Below are 18,361 nucleotides of genomic sequence, written 5' to 3' on the forward strand. Positions count from 1 at the left end.
AGCAGCAACAACAGTAATATACGTCTGACTTACTGATGATTCACTGTTAGTAATATGATAATGTCATAAAAAACAATTTATCAGTCAGAGGGACCAAAAAAGGGACTTTAATACTTTAACTACATTTTGCTGCTTTGTATGTTTGCTCAGGTAGGATTTTTTTATGCACGACTTTTGCTTGTAATGAGTATGTTTATTTTGTTGTATTGGTACTTTTGTGTCAGTAAAGGCTCTGATTACTGAACAATCTGAAGAGTTAAAGAAGCTATCTAAACTAAACTTGGAACACCATCACTGAACAAAAAATGGGGTTCTACAACCACTTATCAGGTACTTATAACATAGTCTTGAGATCCTTCTTCAAGCATTTTCACCACTATTTCCACTTCGAAGCATACTTGTTGCTGATATACCACTATTCTAGTCCACCAGAGTCTGTTTATAAGACTCTCTCGCACACATGCAAACGAGGTTGCATCTATGTATTCTGTGAATATATGACTGCCGAACAAGCACGCTATTGCCCTTGTAGCATAGTTTTGGTCTGCATGTTGACATGTGGTCTTTGCCGATGACAAAATTTCCATGACTCAGTGTAATACTTTCCTTTTCAGAGAGTATTAAACCGGTCTAACAGCAACGACTACACGCCCATGTGTCTGTACTAAACTGTAATTAAGGCTTAATTCCTGGCTAATCCCAAAACAGGTGGAAACCTGCTGGAGCTGAGGCAGCTAATGCAAACGTCTCTGGGTCATGGACTATCCTATGACTGCAACCACCTGTCACTTGGCTTGGCCACAACCTTAATTATGCATAACCTTAGGTTCTAACACAAATTAATTAGTTATAGTTTATCAGTTATATACAGTTGTCATGAATGGGGAAATTAGCTATAGAGACTGAAACTGTCTTTTGTAACCGGCTTTTTCTGCTTTCAAGTTGGACACTAACATGAAGGTCTATGGGGATTGACTCACATGTGGAGCCAGCATCAAGGGGACATTTGAGGAACTGCAGCTTTTGGCACTTATACATTGACTCCAGGGGCTGCAGTTTGGTGAAAACACCGGGGTGAGTTAAAATTCTTTACATAATAATTTCATATTTAGCTGTGTAAAACGCAAAAACATTGTAGTTGTAATGTGAACATGTGAAGGGACAGTGTAGGTGCACTCCTGGCCGGTAGGGGGCAGACTGCAGGGAAACACAGCCTCATTCTGCAGGAAGTCAGATTAATATCAACAACCTGAGTTTACAACTCTGGCAAAACTTCACTGCAGCCGCCGCCGAGTATCGTTATCAGGCTGTTATAGTCACTTTATATGCCTTAATCATATCCGCTGCATTATGGGGGAAGTATTTTCCTGCGCGTCGAGGAAGTGTTTTGTTTTTGTGTTTAAACTTGGTGGCTAGTTTGGAAGTTAGCTAAATTACTGTCAGTTGACTGAGTGAGCTCGGTTTGTCAGCTAACAGCGCTCTAATATGCTCACATATTACCGTGTGCTCGGTCTGAACAAGGTTGTGGGTGAAGTCAGACTGTGTGCTCGCTGCTGTTGACGTCCCGGTGGTTTATATGTGATCCGGTTTTCAATGCCGCTGCAGCTGGTCCCACCTGTCAACTAGCCGCCTCCTCTCCGTCTGCTGAATGGCTCACTGCGGCTTCTCGGAGCCCAGCGCTAAGGTCCAGGCGCCGCGGCCCGACGGTGTCCTGCCGCCGGCGCAGCAGCCGCCTCCTTCGGGCAGCGTGGACCAGAGCATGAAGCCGGTGCTGTTTGAGATCTTCGGCGAGATTTGGACCGTCCAGTCGCGGCTCGGACAGGGAGTCTCGGCCTCGGTGTACCGGGTCAGCTCCGGCAGAGCCACCGCCGCCGTCAAGGAGTTCCAGGCCGACACTCAGGGAGGAGACTACGGGTATCACAAGGAGAGATCCGTGCTGGAGGACATCCAGGGACACAAAAACATCGGTAAAAGCAATGTTTCAGACTTGTGACCAAATATTGTCATTATGTGCAAAATATCTTCAAAGAGAACTTGCTTGATAAATGTGGCATACTGCTTTAATTCACTGAGGGGCCATTTATGAATGCTTAATTCCTGCTTTTTCATTTTCCATATATAAACTTTGAAATAGATACTGTTCTTAATATTACATAGAGCTGCAACCCATACTTATTTTCGTTCTAGATCAATCTGATAACTAATTTGGCTTACAAAATGTCACAAAATAGTGGGAAATATCTTTATCAATGAAGCCCGAGATGGCAAATGTGTGTCCATGTCCACAGCCCAAACATATTCAGGTTGGTGTTAAAGAGGAAAGAAACTTAAAAAAGTTATTTTTTTGTTAGTAAGTCACTCAAACCAAGTAATCACTTATCAAATAAGTTGGAGATTATTTTAATAGTTGAAAACTAATGGTTGCAGCTCTAGTACAATGTCATTGTTTCAAAATACATCATAGTTGACAGTTGGTAGCTCTTTGCTCCTGATAATAACCCTGAACCTCTATTGAAGTACAGCAGAGATCCTGATTTGTTTAAAAATGAATTTACCTTTGTAGATTAGCAGGATTATGCAAAACCGCCACGTTTTTATTCCAGCAAACAAACAATGTTAGTAGTTAAATTGCATGAATTCTTAAACTGGCTATTCTAAGCAGGATTATTGATGCACAGTGATGCTGTAACATCCTTGTGTGATTCTTTAATGAAAGCTTTAAGCCAGTTCTTTCTTGGTATGAATGCACCAGGGTTGCTGGTTGTGTAATGCTGCATCTGTTGTGCTCTTTCTCAGTGACTCTGTATGGTGTGTTCACCAACCACAGCGCTTTGGGTGTTGCCACTCGCTGTCTGCTGCTGGAGCTCCTGGATGTCAGCGTGTCTGAGCTGTTGGTGAGAGGCAGCAGTGGTACTCAGGGTGGAAGGTAAGTGAGGTGATGACACCACACTTTACATACAGGATAACTTGGATCAGCAGTTCCACTGATCCAGAAAAAAACATTTCTATCAGTGACAGACTTATTAACTGGCTGATTACCTGCCCACGAGGCTGGTAAACAACAAAAATCTTCCCAGCTAAAATAGCACATTAAGCAAATGTTAAGTCCAACATTAGTAGGGAATTTTAGGAAAAAAAACAAAAGTGTATGTTACAATTCGAAATTAGCTGCTGAATAGCGAGATTTAGTGTTATTGGATGAGGTGAGATGAACAAGCCAAGATAAATCTGTATATGGCAGCATAGCATAGTGTGTTTGCACAGGACACAATACGTTTACTGCAACAGCAGACGTCAGTATGTCTACCAGACCTGAGGGGAGCACTAAGAAGCAAATTTGACATCAGCAGGCTTTATTTATGTAAGCTGGCTCGAAAAAACCTAAAACCACAAGCAGAGATAATATCACAACAGTTGTTATCAGGTTTCTTTGTTAACCAGCTTTTTTTCACCAGCAGTGTTCTATTAGCTACAGTATCCGCAGTGTAAAACCAACTGGGCGGAAAGTCAGGACCAAACATAAATACATATTTATGCATTTTTTATATAACCAAGGCGTTATAACAAATGACAAAAGATTTGCAGATGTGCATTTCCTCAGCTGGGAATCTACATTGTGGTCAAATCAAGAATTGGTGAAAGGGTGGTGTTTCTTACAGCTAATTTAAATCTCAAACTCTAAATGGAACTTCCTCTGGAGCAGGTTAGCTTAAGTTAGCATAGTGATCTAGACAAGTTCAAAAAAAGACACCTTTGTGACACTGAAAACTCTGGTTTAAGGCTTAACTGACCTTGCTAACCCATTGATCTTATTTCATAATTCTGCCCTCAGTAGTAGGAAATGCTGCTTTCTGCTGATAAATACTGCTGTTAATTGCACAACATGATGTCTACATTATCTATCAGCCATCAGCAGCCCTGCTCTTTAAATGCTCTGTAAGTGTCCACACAAGACCAGTAATTTCCTCTGTTGGGTTTTGTCATACAAGTAATTTTATTTTACATGCCCAGTTTCTGCAGCATTATTCTTTGCGACTTTTGTTGCCTCCTCAGATACAGAGGAGATTAATGGAATTTTGTTTATACGCTTCAACAAAACACAAAATTACTCACTTGTGGAGGCAAATTGAAACATTTAAGTACAGTTTTGTGTCAAAGCTTCAGTTAAACATGTGGACATTGCCATCTGCTGGTAAAACTAATGTAATGCAAATAATGTGCATCTGTATGCTCTGCTGTACAGTTCAGTACAGCTGGGTCCAAAAGTCTGAGACCGCTAGTGGAGCTTCTTTCTATTGGCTCATTTTTCAGTACTTCTAATAATGGTGAAATCTTCTAGAATCGTTCAGTATTTTTTTTTAATAGCTCTTTTGCTTTAGTTTTTTCCATGTTTCTGAATCTTCAAACTTTCTCAGTATTTCTAACTTTAAATTGCTTCATTGTTTGATGTTGTTTACCAGACCCCAGCAGGGCCATTCCATGTGGCTTGTCCAGCACTGTGCCAGAGACATCCTGGAGGCTCTGGCCTTCCTCCACAGAGAAGGCTACGTCCACGCTGACCTCAAACCACGCAACATCCTCTGGAGCGCTGACGATGAGTGCTTCAAGCTCATCGACTTCGGCCTCAGCTTCAAGCAGGGAAACCAGGTCCGTGTGTTGGACTTTCAGCGTTAACCCTCTGAATCCCAAGATGTGTTTTGCTCCTGCTGCTTTTTCATTCAGTTTTAGCTTATTTTTGCAATATAAAGTCCTCTAGCTCAAGGAAAACAGCACAACCATGGCTAGAAGTCCACAAAACATTAAAAAATGAAAAAAAAATTAAATGCAGAGGAGTGCTGATTTATTTTTATTTTGTTGAGAATCTTGTGTAGACAGTTTTTTGGGTTTTATTTTTAAAAGAAAGAAGGTTTTGATGAAATATCATGTATAGATTTGGTTAATTTTCCACAATGGAACTGCCACTTACACGTTTCACTGAAAGACCGTTACAAAGATGAAATCTGACTTGTCTTTCTGCTATTACAGTTTCATGCTCTGATAAATGCATCTTGTAATTCCTTACTCTTTTAGGATGTCAAGTACATCCAGACAGACGGGTATCGAGCTCCAGAGGCTGAGATTCAGAACAGCCTGGCTCAGGCCGGGGTGGAGGTGGAGGGAGACTCAGGCTGCACAGCTGCCGTGGACCTGTGGAGCCTGGGCATCATCCTGTTGGAGATGTTCTCAGGAATCAAACTCAAAGACACTATGCGCTCGCCGGAGTGGAAGGTATGACAGAGCTCTCAGGGTGGACCTCATGATATTGATTTAATGCAAACAGAGGGCCCCGAAAAATATAATGAATTTTCTAGAACTGTTTTTGGTCTGTTTTTCCGTCCTATAGGATAACAGTGCTGCCATTGTAGACCATGTCTTTGCCAGCAACAGTCTGGCATGCCCTGCCATCCCCGTCTATCACCTCAGAGACCTTATCAAAAGGTAAACTTCATCTAATACACTGTATAATAATGGTCTTGTCATAATGTGTCCTTCTGTGATTTCACTTGTGTTACTTTGTTACTGCAGCATGCTGCTTAATGATCCAAAACAAAGATGCACAGCTGAAACTGCCCTGCTGAGCCCATTCTTCAGTATTCCCTTTGGTAAGTGCTGGCATTTGAAACACCCATCAAGATCAACACAACTTTCTAATATGTCATATTTATTTGTTTGTCAGCACCTCACATTGAGGACTTGGTTCTGCTGCCCTCTCCTGTTCTGCGTCTGCTCAACCTGATTGATGACAGCCACCTGCACAATGAAGAAGAGTATGAAGGTACAACGAGACAATTTCTTTTGTTGTTTTTTGTTGGAAATTTATCTGTGACGTTATAGACTTTCGGGCTGTAGTTTGCAGGTCAGCTACTGTATCAGTTGTTCAAACTGCTACGGTCAGACCAAATTCTCATTGGTTGTGCAATCTCCAAGGTTACTTTCATAGGGAGACAAACACTGCATAAGTAAGTCACATCATTTTTCAGTGGTGGGTAAAACAGACTACACGTGGACACCACCGCTTTTTCACAACTTAGAACATGCCGAAACTTATGGAGACTTCTCTGCCGAATTTATTTAATATTTATTGACTGTTTACTTGAAGTTATATCCAAACTAACTGTCAGTGTGACTGCATTTTGCAGATGGTCGAAAAGATGAATGTAAACTTCACAATCAGCAGCTTGTATGTCACAGCTGAATAACCAACATGACAAATCATCCAAAAAACAGCAGGCTAATTTACCTACATCATGTCTCCTAATAATTGTTGTGCTGTGATCACCAGTTGATGTAGTTTTATTTTCCGAAATCTTACAAATTGCACTTAGGTCTGGACTAAGAATGTTGTTATCGTTTCAGTATGTAATAACTAAGTTTGAATGATTTATTCTGCTGCAAATACTGAACTTCTTATAATTTTTAAAAATGTGTTTAGAGTAATTAAGCTGGCAGGCAAAGTGCACTGCAGCCCATTTAGTTCAACCAGAGATGACCTGCAAATATTTTCCCTTAAACCGTTCGATTAGTTGAAGTTTAAGTGCGATATCGGCAAACCAAGTTTTTTTTTTAGTTCACTAGAACCCTAATATATTTTTTGTTTTGCTAAAGCACTTCCCATATTTCCAGTAGATTACTGATTCTGGAGCCTTACTTAAGTAAAAATGAGTGCTTGTTGTTCCCAGATATCCTGGAGGACATGAAAGAGGAGTGCCAGAAGTATGGCTCAGTGGTTTCTCTGCTCATCCCCAAGGAGAATCCAGGGAAAGGACAGGTAACACTCTTGATTCACTTTAAAGTGTTTCATTAAGTGTTCTTCTGTTCACCTTCAGTGTTTCTGACCAGAACAAACTCAGATGTGTTTGCAGCCTTCCTTTCTTCATACAACATTTGCCATATTTTCTCAGAAGTGAACCTTTAACATCTGTGTACCCGTCCCATTGTCTGAAGTTTGACAACACATCGAACAGCTAACCTACGTTTTCCCCTAATGCAGAGCTAAGTGTGACCTTTGTTTTGTGACATGCTGCATTTTCCTGCCAGAAGCTGCCATTAGAAGATGGTAAACTATGGCAATAAAGAGCTGCTCCTGGTCAGGAACAACACTCAGACTCATTTGCTGGTACATATCTCCACCACCAGAGTGGGCTGTTGTCACAAGGCAGATTGAGTCCCAGGATTCACACTGTAGATTCTGACCTACCACCTGCAGTCTCAGCAAAAATGGAAATTTATCAGACCGAGCTACATTTATCTGTTTTTACTTCCTCAACACAATGGTGTGATAGAATGTCGGTATTACTGCTGATGCTGCATCAATCTGTGTCCATCTTGCCCTCCATTGAAGATATTTCAGCAGCAAGGTTTAAGACACCAATCTAAGTAAACAATAAAGTGTTGTAGTGAGAATCTAAGAATATCAGCAGCTTCAAAAATATTCAGATGAGCCAATCAAAGAATCGGGTGACAGAAAAGTCCCTGAGATCACATTTTCCTCCATTTTGATGTTGAAGACTTTTGGACCTGGCTGCATAGAAATGCCTGTATTTCACCTAATATTGTTATGTCATGATATAAAACAGGAAGGGAAGGACTCAGTGAGGCAGCCTTTATGTTTTCAAGTATGCTTTTAGCAAACAAGAATGTTTGAAAAAGGCTTTAAAATCAATATTGAAATCAGGTTGAAAAGACTCAGTGTCTGAAAGTCTTCCATTGACATCAGAACTGTGAGGGGCACCCATTCACCCACTAATTCCTCATCTCATGTTTTTCCACCAGGTGTTTGTGGAGTACGCCAACTCCAGCGACTCCAAAGAAGCCCAGAGGCTGCTGACGGGTCGCACCTTTGACGGGAAGTTCGTTGTGGCCACCTTCTACCCTCTGAGCGCTTACAAAAGAGGTTACCTGTACCAAACCGTACAGTAAAATCCTAAAGCTCAATTTACACCTCTGCATTATTTGCATGTTAAAAACACAACTGCACCGGGTGCCAAAAGGGAGGAATCTTCTCCTTGTAAAAATACTGACAGTCATCAGTGGCTTTCCTGCAGTTTCAGTTATAAGTGAGCATAGTTAAAAGTCCTGCATGTTTTTCATGTGAGTTACTACAGTAAATCTGTGTTTTCATGCAGAGTGTAAATTGAACTCGACTGTGAGGTGCTTCCACCTCCTGTCTGTGAGCTGCTCTTGTCAGTGCTCATCCATCCAGTGCTTCAAGGTCTCTCTTACTGACTGCAGGCCTGAGGCTTGCAGTCTGGGGACAGCAGTTCCTGTTTGAGCTTCCTTTCACTCTCACCCTGTCCTATAATCTCTCATAAGGGTTGCAAGATTGAAAACCTTTATCAGATGTTGGTGAACAGTTTAAGAGCTCTACACTGCATTTAATAGCCTCTCTATAGATAATTTTTTTGTGAAACACTTTATCTCATCAGTTGTGTCAGGGATGTGATTAGAAACTTGTAGCACATTAACACCGATGACTAATGTTTTATGTATCAAAACGAGAATCCTAAAGACAGAAATATGACAGTCGCATCCCTGTGAACTGAAGATTTCCTGTGGTGAAAACTAGTGTCTTATAATATTCTTAGACTAATAACAACTATCATTTTATTATTATTGCCTATTTATATTGGTTTAGCATTTAGAGAAAATGGCATGGTACCAGGCTCCTCTGGCCATTTTCAGGGAGAAATGGTTTGGGTGGTGGTTTTCACTCATATCTGAGCAAGCCGAGGGCTCCCAGCACCCTGCCCTGTAGCCTTTTGCTTTGTAGCCTTTTTTATTTACAAGTCAGAGTGCTCACAAGATCATTTATTCAGCATTCAACTATGCTTCCCTTCATGAGGACATGCAGTAAGCTTTATTTTTATACTGTAACTCTGTAATGGCACATGAAAAAGTACAAATTTCTGAACATATGCTGATAGTGATCAGAGATTCATTCAAGAACTAGCAAATGAACATGATTTAGATCATTAAGATCTTTTCTAGAGTCAGAAAATGAGTCTATGAACAAAAATAGAACTTCCAACAGAGGTAGGAAATGTCTAAAGTCGAGTGTACGTTCAGTTTACTGAGAACCAAATATATCCGATGCAGCTGTTGCTCTGCCATGAAAGGAGGAGTGTAAAGCCACTAGGTGCATGGAATTTGTAGCATCTTTCACATTTTCAAAAGAAATCCAATTTTGTTTGTCAAAAAAATGACTTGCTATAAATTGATGACGTGTGTATGTTTTCAAGTTCTACGTGTAGTGGCTTTAAAGGCTGAAGTAAGATTTGTTATTGACTGCTGTGCTAACTGCATGGATAAAGGTGTGATGTTAGTTTTTGAGTACTCTTGGTTAGTTTGTGCATGAACATGATGGATAGACTGTCAGCCCAACACTGTAGCACTATTGTCCTGTGGTTAAAACCGTCACCAAGGCGCCTGTGTTTGGAAATGGAAGTGTTTTGTCCTCCTCTTTAGGAAATGCTGCTAGTTGGATGACTAGATACTGAGTTAAGAAATGTCATAAAATGTGTGAACTGAATATTTCTTGATGCCAGCAAAATTATAATTTGATTACCTTCGTTGTATTGGGTCCATCAGGGCAGATTATTTTGGATAGCAGCAGTCGTCATGTTTCTGCAGTGGAATGTACTTTTAGTTGTGGAACCAGAAGTTCTTTTACTCTCTTATTTCTATTTTTATTCTTTTAGTTACACTCTGATAACTGTGGATACGTATCAAGCTCGCTCTGAAACATCAGATAATTTCTACACAAGTGCCCTATGATGTTCACAAGCTAGCTAACTAACCAAAATGCTGCTATATCAACTGGTTGCGCTACAGCTGCATGTGTTATTTCCTTATGTAGCCGAAGCCATTGCAGATGCCTTAGAAAACTACTCCCTTCCAGCAGATTTAGCAACAAAACTGGACATACAATAACATCTATCACTGTTTCTTCATAGAACTGCTCATTGCTCATTTTTCAGTATATTCTTTTTAAAGAGCCCATATTCTGAACATCTACAAGTTTAGAATTTTATTTTTGGGGCCCACTAGAATATGTTTAAATGCTTTAATGTTCAAAGCCACATCGTTTTTCCTCGGTGCAATGCTGAAACACTTCCTCTCACTCTCTGTTTAAAACCCTTCGTTTTAGCTCCTGTCTCTTTAAGGTCCACCCGCCAGAAAAGCCCAGTCTGACTTTTCATGAACATTTAGGTCACATGACTGCCCCGTTGTTTGTTTTGTTGTCTACATCTACAGGCAGCATAAAGCTTGTCAAATGACAGCTGGCAAGAAAGAATCATTACAGCTTGTCTGATTGAAAATATTTAGATTATCAAAGTTTTGTCTGTTTCTACTTCTTCAAGGTCTTTTAGCAGTTAGCAAACAGCTTGTTTTTCTGTTCCTCTACTCTATATTTATGTGTGTATTACAGTCATTTATAACGTCGCATATAGCGCCACCTTCTGATGACACTAAACAGTCTAGTTTATTCACTCCAAAGTAGCTAATGGAAAGAAACCCAATTACCCAATTACCCTTTTTTTTTTTTTTTTTTTAATAAATAAAATAATTGCAGAATTTGAAGTTTGCTTCAAATTCGCCTGACAGTTATGTGGAACATGTCTGATGTGTATAAAAGAACTCTAGCAGAAGTGGCTCTAGTAAGGAAATAATGGCAGATGATGAAGTATAAGGCATACCAAACTAGGTGTTATGCTACTATGTTACATGGTGACATCGATAAGTAACAGAAATACAGCCTTCAAACGAGGCATTTCAGGCAGGTAAGAAGTCGTGTTTTCTGTGGAAGAGAGTCACTCACTTTGACGTGGACTTTGAGTTTGCAAACCTTTTGTATGCACAAAAAAGCAGCACTGAAGGAAGGGAGAAACCAAAAAAGCACAATATGGGCTCTTTAAAGGCAGGCTCAGTAAATTTTACTGAACAGCTAAAAACAACTGAAAACAAAGAAATATCCGAAATTCTGCAAATTGACTAAATAATCATCATAGAGCCGTATTCATTGAAGATGAGACTGCAGGCAAAAGCGCTGCTCAGTTTTGAGATTTTGCATTTTTTGAGAGAATTTGTTTCTGTGACATTCAGAGTTTCAGAGTAGTGGAAAGAAAACATTAAAAAAAATATTATTAGGTGTTTGTTGTCGTACATATCTTTAAAACACATTTTCTCAAAGTGAATTTTTCTTTTACTTTGAGCCAGAAATCTTCACTTCACTGACATACAAAAAATTGTATTTTTTATTCTGAAAGTTGTCACAGAAGGGTTTGTTCACATATCATTTACAGCCTGATTTATAGAAGATTTCATTTACGAAAACATGCCGAAAATATTTTTTTTCTCCCATGCTGTTGAGTCTTTTTTTAAGTGATAAAAGTAAATCCCCTCTGTTTAAACCTTTGACTCTTGTACATCAGCAAAATGAAACAAACATTGTGCTGCGTAGCTGTAGCAGTAAAACAACTGAGTGTAACTGAGTATAGCTGGATCAGCATTTCATTGATAAACAGAAGAATTTGATATTTCTCTTGTAAAACTTACAAAGTTCTGCTTTGTAGTGTAAAGTATATGAAGAGTTGCAGTCGTAGAGCACAAATAACGAGCCTGCCCTGTTTGTGTGATGCAAGTATATGAGAATAATCACATATTGATATAAAATAGAAAAATGTTGAAAGCCTATAGATAAACATATATCAGCCCTTTATTAAATTATGCATTGCCTCTTCCTGTCCTAAAAAAAATCATTTGAATTATACTAAAATTATGAAAACCTAGAGTTGGAGGGGAAAAAATGTAAAACTCTACAAAAGAATATTTATTTTTCTAATAACTTTATTTCTATGTGCCTGAAATGTGAATTCCAAAGTTTCCACATTAGTGCGTCATGGACTAAAAATCTATATTTAAAACCTAAATTGGACTCTGTGATATGTGAGCAGAATGAACAGTCTGATTGGGTCTTTGTGAACTGTGGTTCTCAGATAAGACAAGCTGAAGAGCTATTGGTTCTTTAACAAGTATGTCATCATTTGTCCCGTAGTTTGACAAGCTAATGCAGAAAGTCAATGTTAGTCTTTGATTTTCATGTGTGACCTGTGCAGCTCTGTGGCTATCATCTGCTTGCTCTGCAGATATATGATAATAATGTGTGTCGTTTTCTGTAGCAGTGCTGCAGTGGCTACTGTCCAGCACACTGCAGAAGATAAAAATATGATAATGGAACCTAAATGCTGTGGCTTCTAAAGCACTACAAGGAGAGTTTCAGTGTAAAATCATTGTGTTCAATGATGCATGACAAAATCTACATGTGCAAATTGCGCTTTGTGTTAAGTGCAGACTTGAATGATTAGAAGGGCTGTGTTAGTGAGTGTGTGCAGAATCTGAGCTGTATTAAGTCTGAAAATTAGGGGAATTGTTGGGAGGCTGAAGAAGCCTGCAGGTTTTGCTGACTGACACCTCAGTTGTTGTGATCAAAAGTATTTTATATGAGGCTTTATTTTACTGGTCTGTAAAGTCTGAATAATTTCATTGGAACTTATAACTCATAATTTTGAACAAATTCTTCAGAAAGTAGAAAACATTCTTGGATACCAAAAGAGCTACATTCAGATTGAAAAGTCTTGCTGTTTTCTCACTTAGACTTGGCAAGCAGGTGGATAGGAAGATGAAATACTACCAAAGACAGCGTCTTGTGGTACTAAATTCAGTCGATGGTAGAAGAGAATAGAAAAATAGAAGTTGGGCTGAATTAGGTGCTCCTATGGCAGTCATCCTGGTTGAAGTGACACGTGGTCAAATCTCTGCTCTCCATACGTCTATGTAAAACATGCTGGTTTTGTGTGTGAAGAGGGAGCAGTGATTTGGAGAAGTGGTCAAACCTGTGTCTTGCTCACTAGGTGCTCATCTCATCTCCTTTCCCGACAGATTTTGTTGCACTTGCAGTTCAAGAGCATCGTTTCAGGTTGGTTTCAGTCTCCGCTCTGTTTTCAGCCCTGTGTGTACGTGTAAAGCACAACCCCAATCTTGAATTTGAAACTGAATATAAGTTTCAGCCCACAGTGAACTCACTAAATCCATGGTGATTTTATATTTCCTGTTTATCTCGCCCAAAGCTTTTAAATAATATGAAGTAGAGCTTGGTCATTGTGAGCGTGAGGACCTACAGTTGTCTCACTTCTTTGGTCTTAGAAGGGTCCTCAGTCCATTAATTGCCTTTAAAGTGTGGGTCGGCAGTTTTTGTGTATTTACTTTTGCGCGTCATTGAGCGAGAATTCCATAGCAATATTTTATCGTATTGTAATTCAAATGGTCTGAGAAATACCCAGATTTCTGCACCTCCTTTTGGCTCCCTTTTTAGGCTTTACAAAATTTTGCTTGTCTTGGGGGACTTTAGCCAATCACTGTTTATTTCACCAGTCACATGAGATACAGCAGTGTAAACAGCAAAGTCCACAGTGAGAGGTGGATGTTGTGAATGGGTTAAGCAGGGAACTTTCACTGCAGGGAGCATGGTTTGAATCCTGTTGGATAATCTTAATACTATTTTATAAGGCGTGATGCACCGTTATGTTCTTGTAGCGTGTGCATGTCTGAGATTAGAGAGAAGACTGTGTAGTCTCTTCCTGTGTACGTAATGCAACCTAATTTCAAAATCTTTCAAACTCCTGTAATGTGAGCTTGGACTCAGGGTCATCATGACTGTCTTCTGGACACGTAAGCACCAAAATTACAACAGGAAATGAAAAAAAACTGAGAGGCACAGAGGCAAAGTGAAGAGATGCCTAACTGAAAGAAATCGAAACAAACTGATTTAAACTGAAAACTTTATTGACGTGACCATCTACTGAATCCACACTGCCATCATTAAATGCACTGTCGTATGAACAGTTTATACCTGCTTCCCACATTGGTTTGTCGAACTGTACAATGGTACTGACTCTGTCAACAGTGAGCATTAATGTTAGCAGGACTTTATTGGCTGTGTATGGAGCTGTGGTTTCTGCTGGTGGTAGATTATAGCTGCACAGTAGAATTATAAAGTGACTGCTCCGAGTTTCTGAATGATTGAAAATCGTAATTAACTGAAGCATCAGTAGTTTAAGAAATAAACCGCAGAGCTGTGGAATGGTAATTTTTTTGGCTGTTAAATTTTTTGATTCAAATATTTATTCAGGTTACAGTTCACTAGAGTTTTGTATTATCAAGGTGTTTGCTGCGTTCTGATCCTGATGCCGGTATGAGCTGGAGGACATGCAGAAGCAGCTGTTTTTGAGTTTGTTTACACAATTAGCATAAGTTCAGGTAATCTTATGATTCGATTTTTTATATAATATGAATTTAGTTTTTCCTCTCTCGGTGTATATGGCATAATGTTTTGTTCCAAATGAACCATATGTTACGCAAGTTTAAATAAACCTTGCTACACAGTCTTCATTTCACGCTGTTTATACCCCACTAATGTGATACTAATGGACTAATCTATTATTTTTGCAATGCGACACTGTGTTGTTATTGCTCACTGCCACAGTTAAGAGCACACAGCATAACAAAGTGTGTATATAAAGTCAATCAACATCATTATTTAGGTTCTCTTGAGCAACACAATAATCCAGTGAATGCTGTCTGAATGTACATGTGTACTCTGCAAACAGGATCTGCTTTTGTTTTATTATTTTAATGGTGCCAATCTGACAATCAGAGTTTGAAAACCCCTTATATAAAACAGGCAAAAATGGGAAACTCTCATAAGTGAGAAGCTGGTACTGGAAAATATTGATGTTCTTCTTGACATTATGGAAGCAATTGATTAAAATATACTTTCTGGTAACTCGTTACTGAACTGATTGTTGCAGCATTACTGCAGCCTAATTTATGTGTTTGCCAATATGACTGAGATCAACATGAGGAAAAAAATAATAGCACCTATGTATTCACTACTGATATTGTTAGCTTGTGCACTGTATGCTAAAAAGATCCCAGCTCCTATAAATTTTAAACTCTGTAGTCCTAAAGGCACATTTTTGGTCTTGAAATGGCCGTTTCTGTGTGGAAAGTTTCACCCGTCTTGTTTTAATGTGGCATCAAACCTACTCAGAGCAACAACCACTGGAGTATTAGAAGTGTTGTTCAGCAGAGACAGGAAACAGTCCTGAGCTGTGTGCCCCTGTTTAGTGTTAAGCTGACAGCGGTTTTCTTCCTGAGTTTAGAAGATGCCTTGTATTGACCTGCACTGAAAGTCAGACACAGGATTGGATGCAGTGTGCTTGCAGGAACTTTGTTCCTTTGTCTACACACTTATCTCCTTCTGTTCCTGCCAGACTCCAGAGTCCTCCATCCTTCTTGTCTCTGATTCAAACAAGACTCTTTGGTACTTAACTTTTGCATCTTTTAAAATTAAAGAAGATGAGATTTTTTCCCTCGGCTTTAATGAAGAATTCAGGTTTAATCAACCTTAATCAGCAGTATTTCCCATTCATATGGCTGTTGTGGAGATTGTAAAAATTTGGTGAAATAGTATCACAGTGGGCCATTAGCTTTGTTTTCAGTCTACCCAAAGTTAAATAGAATAGAATATCCTTCATTAGTCCCACAAAGTGAAATTTGCTAGCAGTCATAGCAGTGCAGCAAGTGACACGACAATAAATTAAACATGTGAGATATACACTATATATACTATAGAAATAAGAAAAACAGAAGAGCACAAGACACAGAAATGTGCTGGCTGGAATAGGCTTTTGCTAACTACATTAGCTTTCAGTCCAACTGCCCTTGTTCTTTCTTTCTGGCTGATGTAGAGGTGAAATGTAATCTCCAGGATGTTGCAGATTCAATAGTCGTAGATGGCAGCAGAGCAGTGAGCAGGAACACCTCCAGCTTCCTGGCTGTAGGGAGCTCATGCTGACTGCTCCACTAAACACCATTCATACGCTGCTTTTTGAGAATCCTTTTTTCAAATATCTACAACAGAGATGGAAGTGCAAAGTTGGTGTGACCCGGTGTGCATCTACCATATGTGTAGTAAAGAGTTCTTGAAGGAAGCATTTCTAAGTTGTGAGGGTTGTCTACGTGAGATGGATATGTAACATTGTGTGTTGTACACCATGAGTGTGTCTGTGTGTGTGTGTGTGGTGTTCTAGCTGAATTTCTTTGTACCTGTTTGCTTGCAAAAGGCGCTCTAAAAATCACGTCACAATCACAAAGACAGGTGTAAGAGTCAGTTTGATACTGAAGAGCGAATATGCAAGAGTGCAGCCAGCGATCTACAATCTGTCTGCAAATCCTGTTAACAAAAGCACATCATTTAAGGATAATCTTGAAATTCTTTACAGCACAGCAGATGAAAGCTGAATTGTCAATAGATAATCAAATATTATTCAGCTGCTTCAGTCTTCTCACACAATATGTCAAGTTTTTATTATTTTAAATCACTAAGACCACTTTTGATGAAACCAGTCAGCTAAAGGTGCATAAAAACAATCACACTACAACACTGGTTCTGCCTATTAATGTCCACCTGTTGGTTCAATTTTGAGCTGTTGTTGCACTTAACCTTCTGAACCCTGAAGCAGTTTCTGGTTATTTTTTGCTCCTGTCACATTCTACTCACTGAAGATTCACTTTTCACTGCAGTATAAAGTCCTACACTTCTATGGAAGCAGCACAGCAACAGCTACAAGTAGAGATTTTGGAGAAATATTATAATTTTAAGCTTAGATTTGGTTCTGTACATTACACATGATTAGATCAAGGACCATCAGAAAGTTTAAAATGCAACAATTCTTTCTCTTTGTGCTGTTTCTAACTCTAATAAATGGTGTAGATTTTACTGTTTTAAAATTTTAAAATAACATGCCTTTTAAACAAATCCATCAGTGGATTTTGGGGTTCAGAGGGTTTATGTGATGCAAATTGACAAAACGTTTACTGCTGGTGGAAAAACTAGGGAATAATACATGTCTGTTATCCATGTGAGTATTTTTATTATTATTATTTTGTAATTCTCATTTGAAGCTGCAATAATTTATTTGATTTTGTAAGCTATAAAATGAAAACAGTGATTTTAAATGGGCTAAAAAGTTGCATAAAAACCAGAGGACTTTAGTGATACTTCTCTGTGGGTTTGTCACTGCTGATGACAACTTTCAAATTACACATCATCACTGGATTCACTGGTAATATAAAAATATTAATTAGTGCAGCTTTAAATGCGTATAAAAGCAGGACCCATAGTTTTAACCTGTTTATTTCTCAACAATAAGTAAATCCATGTCTGACCTACTACTGATGTCGAGTCATGTTTGGGAATAAATACCAAGCAGCACAAGCTCTGAGAGCCGAGAAATACCAAATCCTGAAGGAACTATCAGCCAAATGAAACCAAATGATTTGGGGGGAGGGAGAACTTGCAAAGTTATTATCATTTTGAGTCTGACAACTCCAAACTGTCATGTCTTCAGTGTAATCATTCAAAATGTCAAAAGACAATCCTTAAGACTAATGTTGCCTTTTATTGGTTGAGATCTTCCTTTGGTTATGTTTGAACCAGTTTGGGTGAGAAGCAGTTTGAATGTTGAGTAAAAGTTTCAACACTAGATGGTGTTCCAGAGAACAATAGGATGTTTGAAGAAGTGGGATGACTGATTTGGCCAAATGAAGCATTTTATGTTCATGTCTATTCTTGCTGAGCAGTCCTGCTAATGAAACATCCTGCAGGTCAAACTGGACTGAAGGCAAATGATTGTTACTCTTTGTTTTCAAACTTTTGCTTAGAGGAAGCACAATGTGAGAAGGCCGCTGTATGCAAGATACACGCAACACGTATGAAACTGTGTGAGTTAATCCATGCTTTAAAGCCTTCCACTTGAGAGCGAATCATGGCACTCATGCCGTTGTGTTTGAGGATCTCTTAATAAAAATGATGCTTGACTTGAAATGCTGTTTGTTGGCCCTTTTTTTATAGCACAGAAAGTGACTAATGAATGCAATGATGGACATAAGAATACATACTTATGCTCTTTTAGCTGGCCATTTAAAATTGATATTTGGATATGTCACGAATAGAAAATGTTCTTTCTTCAACAAGGAGAGTTTGTTAATAAAAAAAAAAAAAAGTAAAAAATTATGTTTTCTATGTTGCGCCAAATAAAACTCTGTGTACTACATGGACTCATTTGAACTTTGGTGTTTTGCCATGAATTTTCTTGAGAAAATAATTGTTAAAACAATCTTTATTTATCAGAATGTAATATTCCACTATTTTTTGTGTTCTTGCAACCAAATTTTGATTCTGTTTTGTACAGGGCTTGAT

General features: G+C 38.9%; 1 protein-coding gene across 2 annotated transcripts; it reads left to right on the top strand.

The window, feature by feature from the left end:
* The first annotated feature begins 698 nt into the window (after positions 1-698).
* uhmk1 (U2AF homology motif (UHM) kinase 1) lies at positions 699-17,986 on the top strand. Of its 2 annotated transcripts, XM_055016773.1 has the most exons (10): positions 699-1,074; positions 1,606-1,967; positions 2,797-2,926; positions 4,461-4,647; positions 5,071-5,268; positions 5,384-5,478; positions 5,566-5,642; positions 5,717-5,815; positions 6,720-6,808; positions 7,813-17,986. In XM_055016773.1, exons 2-10 carry the CDS (start codon positions 1,649-1,651, stop codon positions 7,957-7,959), a joined length of 1,341 nt encoding a protein of 446 aa, XP_054872748.1. In that variant the 5' UTR covers positions 699-1,074; positions 1,606-1,648; the 3' UTR covers positions 7,960-17,986. The 2 variants fall into 2 exon arrangements, with proteins under 2 accessions (XP_054872748.1, XP_023137451.2); XM_023281683.3 differs by lacking the exon at positions 699-1,074 and having other exon boundaries at positions 1,230-1,967.
* Positions 17,987-18,361: the final 375 nt, after the last annotated feature.

The sequence above is a fragment of the Amphiprion ocellaris genome, chromosome 2 (genome assembly GCF_022539595.1).
Source record: "Amphiprion ocellaris isolate individual 3 ecotype Okinawa chromosome 2, ASM2253959v1, whole genome shotgun sequence".
Lineage (NCBI taxonomy): Eukaryota > Metazoa > Chordata > Actinopteri > Pomacentridae > Amphiprion > Amphiprion ocellaris.